Raw genomic sequence first — 13,119 nt, 5'->3', positions numbered from 1 at the left:
TTATAGATGTGAGCCATGGATAGCCAGCTTCTTATTTGATTTTGTCTATGGCTGTATCTAACAGGCATACAATATTTTCAAAATAGAAAATAATTGGTTTGTCTCTCTCAATAAGTTGTGACATTTAGCATGTACATTTTTGCTGGTAAAGGATAATCTCTCAGTATTTCTAAACAAATCCCGAGGGATAAGATTTGAAATGTGTCTCTTCCAATATTATTATTATTTTTTTTTTGCCAGTCCTGGGCTTGGGCTCAGGGTCTGAGCACTGTCCTTGGACTTTCTCAAGGCTAGAGCTCTACCACTTGAGCCTCAGCACCACTTCCAGCTTTTTTCTATGTATGTGGTACCGAGGAATCGAACCCGGGTCTTTGTGCATGCTAGGCAAGCACTCTACCACTAGGCCAAACTCCCGGCCCGTCTTCCAATATTATTATATCATCTACCACTTGAGCCATGGCCCCACTTGCAACTTTTTGCTTGTTAATTGGAGATAAGAGTCTCACAGACCATCCTGCCCCAGGCACCTGTTATCTTAGCTACTCAGGAGGTTGAGGTTTAAGGGTCATGGTTTGAATGGGCAGGAAAGTCCATGAGACACCTATCCCCCATTAACCACCAGAAAAGCAGACATGGCAGTGTGACTCAATGTGGTAGAGTGCTAGCCTTGAGCTGAAGAACTCAGGGACAGTACCCAGACCCTGAGTTCAAGTCCCATGACTGACAAATTCAGCGTAAAGCATGTGCCACACTCGCACTAGGGCTTGGGTTTAACCCCAGCACCAAAACCAAAAGCAAACAAAAGAAAGGAATGCTTAAATGTCAGCCGTTAGAATCCATCCGTGAATGACCAAAATAAGTCGTGAACTAAGCCATTGTTTGGAGTTTACCCTCATCCAAGCGCAGAGAAAGAGGAGGAACACAAAACACAGCAACATTCACTCAGGGGTGATGGGCTGAAAAGTTCTGTGTTACGTCTTGTATGAATGGTGACTGCATCCTTCATCTAAATAAGGTGCATCTTTGTGGTTTTGGGGTTTTCTTTTCCTGACAGTCCTGGGGCTTGAACCCAGGGCCCTCAACTTCTTTTGCTCAAGGCTGGCACTCTATCCCTTGAGCCACTGCACCACTTCTGGCTGTGTATGTGGCACTGAGGAACCAAACCTAGGCCTTGAGGTATCCTAGGCAGGCACTCTACCACTAGGCTACATTCCCAGCCCTACATATTTGTGTTTTAAGATGTAGTTAGGTCCTCAAAGCCACTACTGGGACATGGAAGCATCTCAACGCCCCATGAGTTCTTGGTGCTAATCTTGGCAGGGAATCTCCACCCCCACCCTGTATTCTATTCTCTGTGCTCTGTGCTCTTTTTTTCCAGATGGCCATGAGATGGCAGATTTTTGTTAAAATAGCAAACACACTCACATGCACATCCCCATGGCTGTGTGACCCTGTGACATTCAGGATGAGGGAGATGTAGGTGCCAGCGTGTGAAAATCTCATAGACATCCCATGAAAGTAAACACTCTATGCACAGATGGCTGCGCTGCGTATCTGTTGTGTGTTGCACAGACACGATCTGGAACTGTGGATAGCAGGCTGGCGGAGGAAAGGGTGTAGTGCTGTACCCTTTGTGTTAACACCATAAATCTTTGAAAGGGATTTCTTCATACAAACAAGAGTTCTCAGGTAAAAGACCCATCTGATCCGTTTTTAGAAGAAAGAAAAACAGCCCTCCGGCAGCTCAAGAAGAGAAGCACAAACTTTAAATATCTGTCTTTGGCATCCACATGAAATTCCAGAAGAAATGTGTGAGTGAAGTCCTGGGCTGGAGGTGTGGCTCAGGCCCATACAGGGCCTGCCTTGCAAACCCCAGGTTCTGAGTCAAATCCCACTACTGCCTCAAAAAGAAAACTACAAAGATGCCAATGTATAAATTAGAATGCTGCATACTGAAAAAAAAAAGATCCGCTTCAATTAAACATATATAGAATAATTAAATAAAAGACAGAATTTTGTAGCCCAAACAAATTAATAATAGGTTTAGGAGATCTTCAGAGGCATACTACAAACACCGCTGTTGGAGGTGGAGCGGAAAGATCAATACCATAAAGGGACAGTTCTTCTTCAATTAAAAGGGAGGATTTTAATCACTAACTTAAAGGGGAGAAAAGATAGTTCAATGAAGGTATTACCAGGTCATTTTCTAGATGTAGATGGTTATAAAGCTCATGGCCAAGGACAGTGTAAATTTCGGTCCTCGAGGTATTTCTGATTTAGAGGGTATTGCACCTGGGATTTTGAAAAGCTTCTTTGTGCTTGGCATCCCTTGCACAACTACCGACAGAAATAAGAAACTCCACCATGAGAGCCCACGTTTCAGTCGCAAGCGGTCCACCAGCCTCTGCAACCTCATCTGAACCGGAGAAGCTGAAACCTGAGCGTCTTTATCTTGCTCTGTCTTTGTGATTTCCACATAGTTTTTCTGCCACCTCCGCCCCTTGGGGTCTCATGCATATAAAAGTAGGACCTTTGTTGTGATAGGTGGTCCTGCTTTTCCTTGCACCCCTTGTCCACTTCCTTAGGTCAGTTGGATTACAGCGCACGTAGCAGGAAGGATTCCATTTGGATTTCCTTTGGTCTGTGTGGATTTAATGAAGCAGCTCCTCCAAAACAGTGGCTACTAGTTTTATTTAACATAAAAGTAAGGCTGAGGCTGGGCGTGTGACCTTGTGGTAGACTGCTTGCCTAGTGTGCATGAAGCTCTGGCTTCGATTCCTTGGTACCATGTACCCAGAAAAAAGCCAGAAGTGGTGCTATGGCTCAAGTGGTAGAGAGCTAGCCTTGAGAAAAACCCAGGCCCTGAGTTCAAGCCCCAGGACTGGCAAAAAATACACGAAAGGTGTAAAGCTGGACATTGGTGACTCACACCTGGCTACTCAAGAGGCTGAGATCTGAGGATCATGACTGAAAGCCAACCGAGGCAGGAAAGGCTGTGGGACTCTTCAGTTAACTATCGGTGAAATCCAGAAGTGAGCTGTGGTAGAAGTGTTAGAGCATAGATTTGAACAAAATAGCTCAGGGACAGACAGGGCCCAGACCCTGAGAGTTCAGGCCCCAAGGCGGACAAAAAGAAAACCAAAGGTGTAGCTGCCATGCATGCTACTCCTGACTTAAAGCAGAGGAAATTACTACTATTTGTTCTCTGCAGTGAGTAACACAGTATCCATACGCTCCACTCAAAAATGTGTCTCCTCTGACCAGGCTTCTATGGCTCATGAAATCCTAGCTACTCAGGATGTGAGTGAGCCCATTTCCACAGGCCTGTGGCTCTTGGATGTCTATTCTAGAAACACTACGTAGAGATTCACACAGTCCTGGAGCCATTTTTATGAGCGTTTTGTTTCCTTTGGGGGTTTTATTGGTGAAACTTTGCAGAGCTTTCTTCCACTTCCATAAACTCGATATCCACTGCTAGGGATCCTAGAGGATAGGGGATCAAAGCCTGCTCTAGGATCCTCTCCAAGTTTTGGCACACACGAGAAGAAGGATTCAGATTACAAGGTCCCCATTTCTGTTCCCAAGGAAATAATTTGAATTATTGTTCACCCATTATTATTATTATTTTTTTTTTGGTCCTGCAACTTGAACTCTGGGTCTGGGTACGGTCCCTGAGCTCTTCAGCTCATTGAGTCACGATGTCACTTCTGGTTTTCTGGTGGCTAATTGGAGATGAGACTTTCATGCCTTGGCTGGCTTTGAACTGTGATCCTCAGATCTCAGCCTCCCACGGAGCTAGGATTACAGGTGTGAACCACCAGCACCTGGCTTCACCCATTAATTTTTTATCTGGTCAAACCCTACATGAGATAAGTGAGCTGCCCACCATGGCTGTGGACAGGGCTTTGTAGTAACCTGCCAGTTGTCGAGAGGTGAGTCGATCTTTCTCTCCTTTCTCTCTCTCCTAGCCTCTCTCATCTCCCTTCTCTGGGTTAAACACCCAGCCAGATGCTCTTAATTGGTTCTTTGGCTCAAGGCTTGAGCCACAGCTCCACTTCCAGCTTTTTGCTGATTAATTGGAGATAAGACTCTCACTGAATTGCCTGCCCAAGCTGTCTTCAAACCTTAATCCCAGCCTCCTGTGTAACTAGGAATACAGACCTGAGGATCAGTGCCTGTCTCTCTGAGGAAGATTTTCATATAAGAATGGTATTCATTTTTCTCACCTGGGTAAATTTTGGATAGAGATCATTTTCCTCCCATGCTACTTTGCCATACACAAGCACACCAGATTGCCCTACACTCAAGTCTCAAGAGTTATCTCTCCAAGAGAAAGGGAGACTCGAACATGGGAAGATTGTTTGACTAGTAAAGAAGAGGCTGGAAACAGAAGATAGCTTTAAACCCTGTTATAGATTTCCCCTTTGTGTCTCTGTGAACTGTTAAACTCTAGATGGAATCTGACAAGAGAATGTAATTCCTACATCTAAAATGGATTCTCCCAGACTCTAATGAGAGAAGAAATAGGGGAGAAAATCCTTAGAAATACGGTGAATGTCTCTTCAATTTTCTTTAGCATAACTTATTCTATGTCCTAACAGGACTATGGTTTTATGTCTTAACTTTTAGACATTTGATTGAACAAAGTCGGATACTTTAAAAAAAAATTTTTTCCAACATACAAGCTAAGAATAAAATCTTGGCACCAGAATTGAACCTGATATTCTCCAGGCAGAGGAAATGGACATTTATTGGATGTTATTGAGGCTTCATTCCCACTAATGATATTATGAAAGCTCTTTGAGTAATGTAATTTGTAAAATATCATTTCTGCGTTTTAGGTCATGCAGGACAAGATAATCTGCCTTCCCAAAAGAGTGCAGCCTGCTCAGAACCACTCCACAGTTTCCAACGTCTCTCAAACCATTGCCGGTGCCACCCCTCTGCCCCCACCCAAGCCCTCCCCCACCAACCCCGCCACCGTGGAAATGAAAGGACTGAAGACAGATTTGGACCTACAGCAGTACAGCTTCATCAACCAGATGTGCTACGAGCGGGCCCTGCACTGGTACGCCAAGTACTTCCCTTACCTTGTGCTCATCCACACCCTGGTCTTCATGCTTTGCAGTAACTTCTGGTTCAAATTCCCTGGCTCAAGCTCCAAAATCGAACACTTCATTTCCATCCTGGGGAAGTGTTTTGATTCTCCCTGGACCACCCGGGCCTTGTCGGAAGTGTCTGGCGAGGATTCAGAAGAAAAAGACAACAGGAAGAACAACCTGAACAGGTCCAATACCATCCAGTCTGGTCCCGAGGGCAGCCTCGTGAATTCTCAGTCTCTCAAGTCAATCCCTGAGAAGTTTGTGGTAGACAAGTCCACGGCAGGGGCCCTGGATAAGAAGGAAGGCGAGCAAGCCAAAGCCTTGTTTGAGAAGGTGAAGAAGTTCCGGCTGCACGTGGAAGAGGGGGATATCCTGTATGCCATGTATGTTCGCCAGACTGTCCTTAAGGTGATCAAATTCCTCATCATCATTGCCTATAACAGTGCCCTGGTGTCCAAAGTCCAGTTTACAGTGGATTGTAACGTTGACATTCAGGACATGACCGGCTATAAAAACTTCTCTTGCAATCATACCATGGCACATCTGTTCTCCAAACTCTCCTTCTGCTACCTGTGCTTCGTAAGTATCTACGGCTTGACGTGCCTTTACACCCTGTACTGGCTCTTCTACCGTTCCCTGAGGGAATACTCTTTTGAGTATGTCCGGCAGGAGACTGGGATCGATGACATTCCAGATGTGAAAAATGACTTTGCTTTTATGCTTCACATGATCGACCAGTACGACCCCCTATATTCCAAGAGATTTGCAGTGTTCCTCTCTGAGGTCAGTGAAAACAAACTGAAGCAGCTGAACTTAAATAATGAGTGGACGCCTGATAAACTGAGGCAGAAGCTGCAGACCAACGCCCACAACCGACTGGAATTGCCTCTCATCATGCTCTCGGGCCTTCCTGACACCGTGTTTGAGATCACAGAGTTGCAGTCTCTGAAGCTGGAGATCATTAAGAACGTCATGATCCCTGCCACCGTGGCCCAGCTAGACAACCTCCAGGAACTCTCCCTGCACCAGTGCTCCGTCAAGATCCACAGCGCAGCCCTCTCCTTCCTGAGGGACAACCTCAAGGTCTTGAGCGTCAAGTTCGACGACATACGCGAACTGCCCCCGTGGATGTACGGACTCCGGAATCTGGAGGAGCTCTATCTGGTTGGCTCTCTAAGTCATGACATTTCCAAGAACATTACCCTCGAATCTCTGCGGGATCTCAAAAGCCTTAAAATTCTCTCCATCAAAAGCAACGTGGCCAAAATCCCTCAGGCAGTGGTGGACGTTTCCAGCCATCTCCAGAAAATGTGCATCCATAATGACGGGACCAAGTTGGTCATGCTCAACAACTTAAAGAAGATGACCAACCTGACAGAGCTGGAGCTGGTCCACTGCGACCTGGAGCGCATCCCGCACGCCATCTTCAGCCTGCTCAGCCTCCAGGAACTGGACCTGAAAGAAAACAACCTGAAATCCATCGAGGAAATCGTAAGCTTCCAGCACTTGAGAAAACTGACCGTGCTCAAATTGTGGCATAACAGTATAGCCTATATCCCAGAGCATGTAAAGAAGCTCACCAGCCTGGAACGACTGTCTTTCAGTCACAATAAAATTGAGGTGCTTCCTTCTCACCTCTTCCTGTGCAACAAAATCCGATACTTGGATTTATCCTACAATGACATCCGATTTATTCCCCCTGAGATCGGAGTGCTACAAAGTTTACAGTATTTCTCCATTACTTGTAACAAAGTGGAGAGCCTTCCAGATGAACTGTATTTCTGCAAGAAACTGAAAACTCTGAAGATTGGGAAAAACAGCCTGTCCGTACTCTCACCAAAAATTGGAAATTTACTCTTTCTTTCCTACTTAGATGTCAAAGGCAATCATTTGGAAATTCTTCCTCCCGAACTAGGAGATTGTCGGGCTCTGAAGCGGGCTGGGCTGGTTGTAGAAGACACTCTGTTTGAAACCCTGCCTTCTGATATCCGGGAACAAATGAAAGCAGAATAACTTATTTTTCATCCAACTTTGACTGATAACATGCTTCTACCAAATACAGTATAAAGAATTAGGTAGTCTTAATGCCTTTCCTATTTTATTATTTTTCTTTTCCCCCCTTTTTCACACCAAACAAAATGTATACAAAGATTGAGAGTAAGGAGTCTGTATTTTTTAAATAAAAATTCTATTGTATTTTTTCATATTACTATTTTAAAGTTTTATTTGTCTTGGAACCTCATGTGTAGGATTGTTTTATACTGATAGAGACAGATGATTCTGTCTTGAAAGGTGTTTTGTTTTGTTTTCCAGTTCATTTTCATGGAAAGGGAGGGAATTATAGATTACTTGCATCTTGGAAAATTTTAAATAGAAGAAGGTATTCTGCCAAGGCCATTTTTAGCTTGTTTACACCTACCTGTACAGGATCCTCATTCTCATTTCCATTGTGCACACCGAGGAGTCTGTCTGAGTTCTTAGAATCCCAGCCGCCTTCTTCATTGGCCAAGTCTTTTATTCTACAGAAAACTCTTGTCTAGAGTATAAATTCACCTGAGTCCATTGTTAACCTCTAGTGCAACTTTCATTTTCTCCCCGACTCTTCTGTGGAACCCCACATTGTATTTTTTCACACGCCTGGCAGTTGAATTGTCTTTCAGCGAGGATTTTGTAAGTGGATGAGAGAATAGTGCTCAATGGTTGGAATGCTTAAACTGGCCCCGACATCCTGAAAGTATTATTTAGAAACTATAAACTGAAAAGCCCATCCCCCCTTCTTTAATCTCCATATCGCTATATAGTACTTGTGGATGGCCTTGGAGAAATTAGATTTATTTTAATATTCTAGTTGATAATTCAATTTAAAATGATAGACTTAGTAGCCTGTTTTTTTTTTTTTTTTGAGTAATCAGTTTTGATAGCTGAATACATGGATATATCAGGTGGGGAAAAAAGATTTAACTTTACAGTTGCATCTCTTGAAGATTGGGTGTGTTTCTTAGGCCCCAGTGGCAGTGGTAATCTATTCAAATTTGCCTGATACACAAAATAATCCACGTATATACATATATCTATATTAATCAATTTCTGCAAGCTCGCCCTTGCTCTGAATGCTTGTGCTGTTAAGCACGGAATTCCACCTGCTCTCTGGTTTAAAATATGTATCTCTGCTACAGCAGTCCTGTAACTTTTGTTTGAAGGTCTTAAAAAATAGCTAAGTGAAGTCACTTAGCAATAATTTTTGCCTGAAGGTCAGCCAGGCTTTTATTTACCTTTACACTCTGTTGAAATGTAGGGTCAGGAACAAAAGGCTTCTCTGCTTGATCTTGGGACATTCTAACTTTTTGATGCTGATGGATTTACCTAGTACTACTTTTTGCATTGTCTCCTAGAAGGAAACTGAACTGTTCACATGTCCATGTGGACCTCACTTAAGTTTGAAATTATAAGCTTCAGCAAGGAGCTTGGAGCTATATAGCTCATTGGTAGAACCCTTGCCTTGCTTGCTTAAAGGCCAGAGTTCAGTCTCCAGTACTAAGAGACAGAGAGAGACAGAGACAGAGACAATAGATCACAGGGGGAAGGATTATGAGGAGAGATTAAAGGAGAGATATATTAAATGCTCTGATCATATAGAGCAAGAACTTTCTGACCTGTGAAATTTCACAAGGGTTACCTTTGCTTAGCTGATTTATTTAGACCTGGAATTGACATGATAATATTTTGAAGTAGTAACATAGGTATAGTTCTTATATGATAAAACATTCGATTCAAGAATATTGAGCCAGGCCCTGGTGGCTAATGCCTATAATCTTACCTACTCAGGAGACAGATCTGAGGATCATGATTTGAAGCCAGCCTGGGCAGGAAAAGTCTGAGAGTCTTATCTCCAATTAACCAGCAAAAAGCCAGAAATGGAGATGTGGCTTACACAACTGAGGGCAAAACTCTGGGTGCACTATTTTCCTAGATTAAAATTTGTATTTCCTGTGTCCCCTTTAAAAATATGGCTAACAACCATAGTTATGCTTGAGTCTGATATTTAGTAAGAATCTCATATGGATACATGGCTAAATAAGTCGCTAACAATTTGATGTTATCACTTGCTCAAACTTCCGAAACCATTTGATTTGTTTGCCTAGTGATTTTCACAGCTGACCCCCAACCTAAGTTGTAAATAGCAACCAGTAAATCAGTACAGTTCTACAACTTGATGCTTAAAGAGGGGAAAAAAATTATAGATCTTTCTATTCGATTTTGTAAAACTTTAAAGGTATCAAGCTTAATTTTGAGCCTAAATTTTCTGACTCTGGCCTTTTTTTAATACTGTAAGCTTTTGTTCACAGTCTTAAGCAAAAAGCATTCAAATACTATTCAGCCTTCAAATGGGAAACTCAGGTAAATGAAGTACTGACTTCTGTAGAGTTCTTTCACTGGTCAACTCAGTGTACAGGGGTATTTAATCATATTCTGTATTTTACAAGTGCTCTTGCAAAAACAACAACAACTAACTCTCTTCCTCTATAGGATTCATTAGAAACCGCTGATAAATATTAAAGTAACATATACGATCTTTAAGTAGTTGCACAAAGGGATTTCAATTCAAGTCATCGGTTTATGAGTATAATCATCTTGCTGTATTCACCCCTTTATCTATCCCATCTCCACTCTTCTCTTCCAGTTACCTGGTTTCATTGTCACCTACTACTTGCATTCTTAATTCCAGTGGCTGATTGACTAACACCCAGCTGTTTGGTGATGGTGTGGTTGAAAGGAAATATAACGACACTCTTCATGAACCTCATCTAAGAAGTTGGGGTTTCTGATATCTCAGAAACAATTATTTTTTTAACTGTATAGTGGGTTTGGTTGGATTTTTTTTTTTTAGCACTGAATTCCTAATCAAATCTGGACACAATGAAGTGGGTTACTTACAATTGTAGGGTTTTGTTTTTTATTCTTTGTCATCTCATTTCATTCCCAGCTAATTGAAGGAGTTCATTCTCATGGTGTCTTGTTCAACAGGCACAGTTTTGGGGTTTCCCACACACACACCCACCAAGTAGGTTAGGGAAACAGTCCTATTTCCCTGCCTCTCAACCCCTATTTTGGAAGGGTTTGAAACGATCTGGAAACTTTCTTAGGTTACTTTGGACAAAGGAAATTGAGTTCTTACAATGTGCTATTTTATGATTTCTGGTATAAAAGAGAAAACAAAGAGCTTCCTATCTCTCCAGTGGGGCTTTACCAGTCTTCATTTCTCTAAAGGAAACCATTCAGCAGCTTATTTTACTCTCTAATCCAATTTCATGGCAAATACCTGATCAATAGGAATACTGTATTTATTAATAGTACACATGTACAATTCATTAGCATGAAACTTGTCAGCAGTGCTTATTAATGACAAGGTAAGACAAATGTCTATATGATTTCCTTTTGTCTCTGGATAGTAAATTCAGATTGAGCTCACGTTCTCCTATGAAGCCTGAAAATGAGAAGGCTTAGCAATTCAGGCTAGGGTTCCATACTAACCTCAAGTTAGCAAAACAGCATAGGTTTTGGTGAGACTACCCAAAGGCAGAGCCTAAGTGATTTCTTGTCCATTTGGAAACATGAAGATATGACCAGGTCTGCCATCTTTTTAGCTAGATTCCACCATGTGCTTCACCAGCTTCACGCTAGCCTTCCAAGTTAGCATTCACTCGTTTCCATCTTCCCAAAGCATTCACTGACAAAGATGGTATCTTTCTGTTCATTTGGGAATCATAGAGGTGGCTTCTACACTCTGTCCCCGGAATATACTTTCATCCAGCAATCCTTGATGAAATTATATAGCTTTGAGTAATATGATTTCTTGGCCATGTCAAATAACAGTCACTTATACATGTTTTTTGTTGGTTTTTTTTTAAAGTTTATGATATAGATTCTTGCTACATATTCCAGGCTGACTTTGAACTCTCAATCCTCCTGTCTCAGCCTCCCGAGGCACAAGTCTGGCCTGCACTGGTTCTAGTGGGTTAAATTTACTTCTTTCCTTATTCATTCCCCTTGCTCTGCTTCTCTAATGAATATTTTTTTATTGGAGTTGAAACTCCAAGCTTTATGTGCTCCTTGTATATGTGTGTTCAATGCTAGTAAACCTCTAGAGTGGTCAAGGGAAGACCTGAAAATTGATTTGTCATAGTGCAAAGTCATAACTGTCTTAATGTTATTTGGCTATGTAGTGCATAGGAACAGAATGCAACTTAAATAAAGTCACTTTTGTAACTTCACAGGATTTGTCTCTTGTATTTTGAAGCCATGTCTATCTTTTGCATTTTTTAAGCTATTATGAAGGGTCCTTCTGCATGAAATGGAATGCACACATTCTTTCCCTTTGTTTTGAGCTTGTTTCTGTAATTGTGACTAATTATTTCCTTCCTTGATTCACTCCACAGCATCTACTAACCGTGCCCCTGGAGCTTCATTTGAGCAATCAGTGCCTTAATGTGCAATCTGGAGTGCAGTGTGGGGCGCTTGCCAGATCTCATTGTACAATGACTGTCCAGTTCAGCTTTCAGTAAATACTCTCATAGTAATGACAGTGCTTACTTAGAGGGCTCGGAATGGTTTTACACAGCGAGGAGGCCTCCCTTAATTAAACATGTTCCACTTAGGCTTATAGAAGATCTTTACAGGAAAAATGTTACATCTCCCACCCCCCTCATATAAGGGGGAAAAAAAAGGCCAGGCACCAGTGACACATGCCTATACGCCTAGCTACTCGGGAAACAGATTTGAGCATTCAGGTTCAAAGCCAGCCTGAGCAGGAAAGTCTATGAGACATTTCCAGTTAGCTACTAGAAAGCCAGAATTAGACATATGACTCAAGTGGTAGAGCACCAGCCTTGAGCAAAACTTGGAATGCACGCAGGCCTTGAGTTCAAGCCTCAGTACTAGCATACATACATAACACAAATTGTGTGTCTCTTATATAGAAGAAGATTGCAACTATGACTGCTACAATAAAATTGTCACTATTTTTACATGTTTTTGTTTTACTGATAATCCATTCTGGAGAAAGATGGTAAGTGTAGGGGGAGGGGCTGTGTGAATATTCATTTCAGAGAAATGAAGAGTTGAAAGAGATTGCGTGAGAGCTCTAGAGAACTCTTGGGGACGAGAGCTGAGAAACTATCTTGTCATTTGGTGCGTGTTGGAAAGTTGTGCAAATAAGGAAAAGATTCTCCCACTGCCATCTATGCTTCACTGTTTTGTCTTTCCCACTCTTTATTTACATGGACTACTGAAATAAATGCTGAAACTAAATCAGTAGTTTCAGACATTTGCTATTGTTGGCTAGCAAGAAGAGAAGCAGGTTGTTTGAGAATCGTGAATGCTTAAGGTGGCAGTCACCAAAGTGAATTTGTGAAACTAAGGATTACTATTATTATTATTGCTTACATATGATGATTCTCTCGTCTAGACTCAAGGCCCAATGAGTACAGAAACCAAGACTCATTGATCTGCATGTCCACACAGTGCTTAGATAGACAAGCAGATAGATAGATAGATAGATAGATAGATAGATAGATAGATAGATAGATAGATAGATAAAATAGATAATGGATAAATAGGATAGAGAAATGGATGGATAGAAACAGATAAATGGATGGATTGGCAAGTGGATAGATGGATACACATACATACATACATACATACATAGAAAACGATGGATAAATAGGATAGAAGGATGGGTGGATAGACAGATACACTGATGGATGGATTGATGAATGGATAGATGAATACATACATACATAGAAAGTAGATGGTAAGTGGATAAATATGGCCAAGGGATAGATAGATACTGACTCCTGCTGAGTCTATCAAGAAAGGGGAGCTTGCTTTGAAGGCCTTGGAATACAAAATCCATCAATCCTGCTCCCATCCACTCCTAAGTAGGTAATGAATTTCTTGGGGCTGTCAAAGTAACAAATTGGGTGTGGTGCCTCACAAATCTAAACCAAGCCATCTGCAT

General features: G+C 41.9%; 1 protein-coding gene across 2 annotated transcripts in view; it reads left to right on the top strand.

The window, feature by feature from the left end:
• Lrrc8c (leucine rich repeat containing 8 VRAC subunit C) overlaps positions 1-7,311 on the top strand; it is a 64,538-nt gene extending 57,227 nt beyond the window's left edge. For both annotated transcript variants that reach the window (XM_090334128.1, XM_090334129.1), the window contains one exon: positions 4,842-7,311. In XM_090334128.1, coding sequence (XP_090190254.1) covers positions 4,842-7,115 — 2,274 coding nt within the window. In that variant the 3' untranslated portion in view covers positions 7,116-7,311. The remainder of the gene's footprint in view (positions 1-4,841) is intronic.
• The last annotated feature ends 5,808 nt before the right edge of the window (positions 7,312-13,119 follow it).

The sequence above is a fragment of the Megascapheus bottae genome, chromosome 6 (genome assembly GCF_031878675.1).
Source record: "Megascapheus bottae isolate mThoBot1 chromosome 6, mThoBot2.hap1, whole genome shotgun sequence".
Classification (NCBI taxonomy): Eukaryota; Metazoa; Chordata; class Mammalia; order Rodentia; family Geomyidae; genus Megascapheus; species Megascapheus bottae.
Note: the sequence above shows the minus strand (reverse complement) of the source record. Positions and strands in the feature narration are given on the sequence as shown.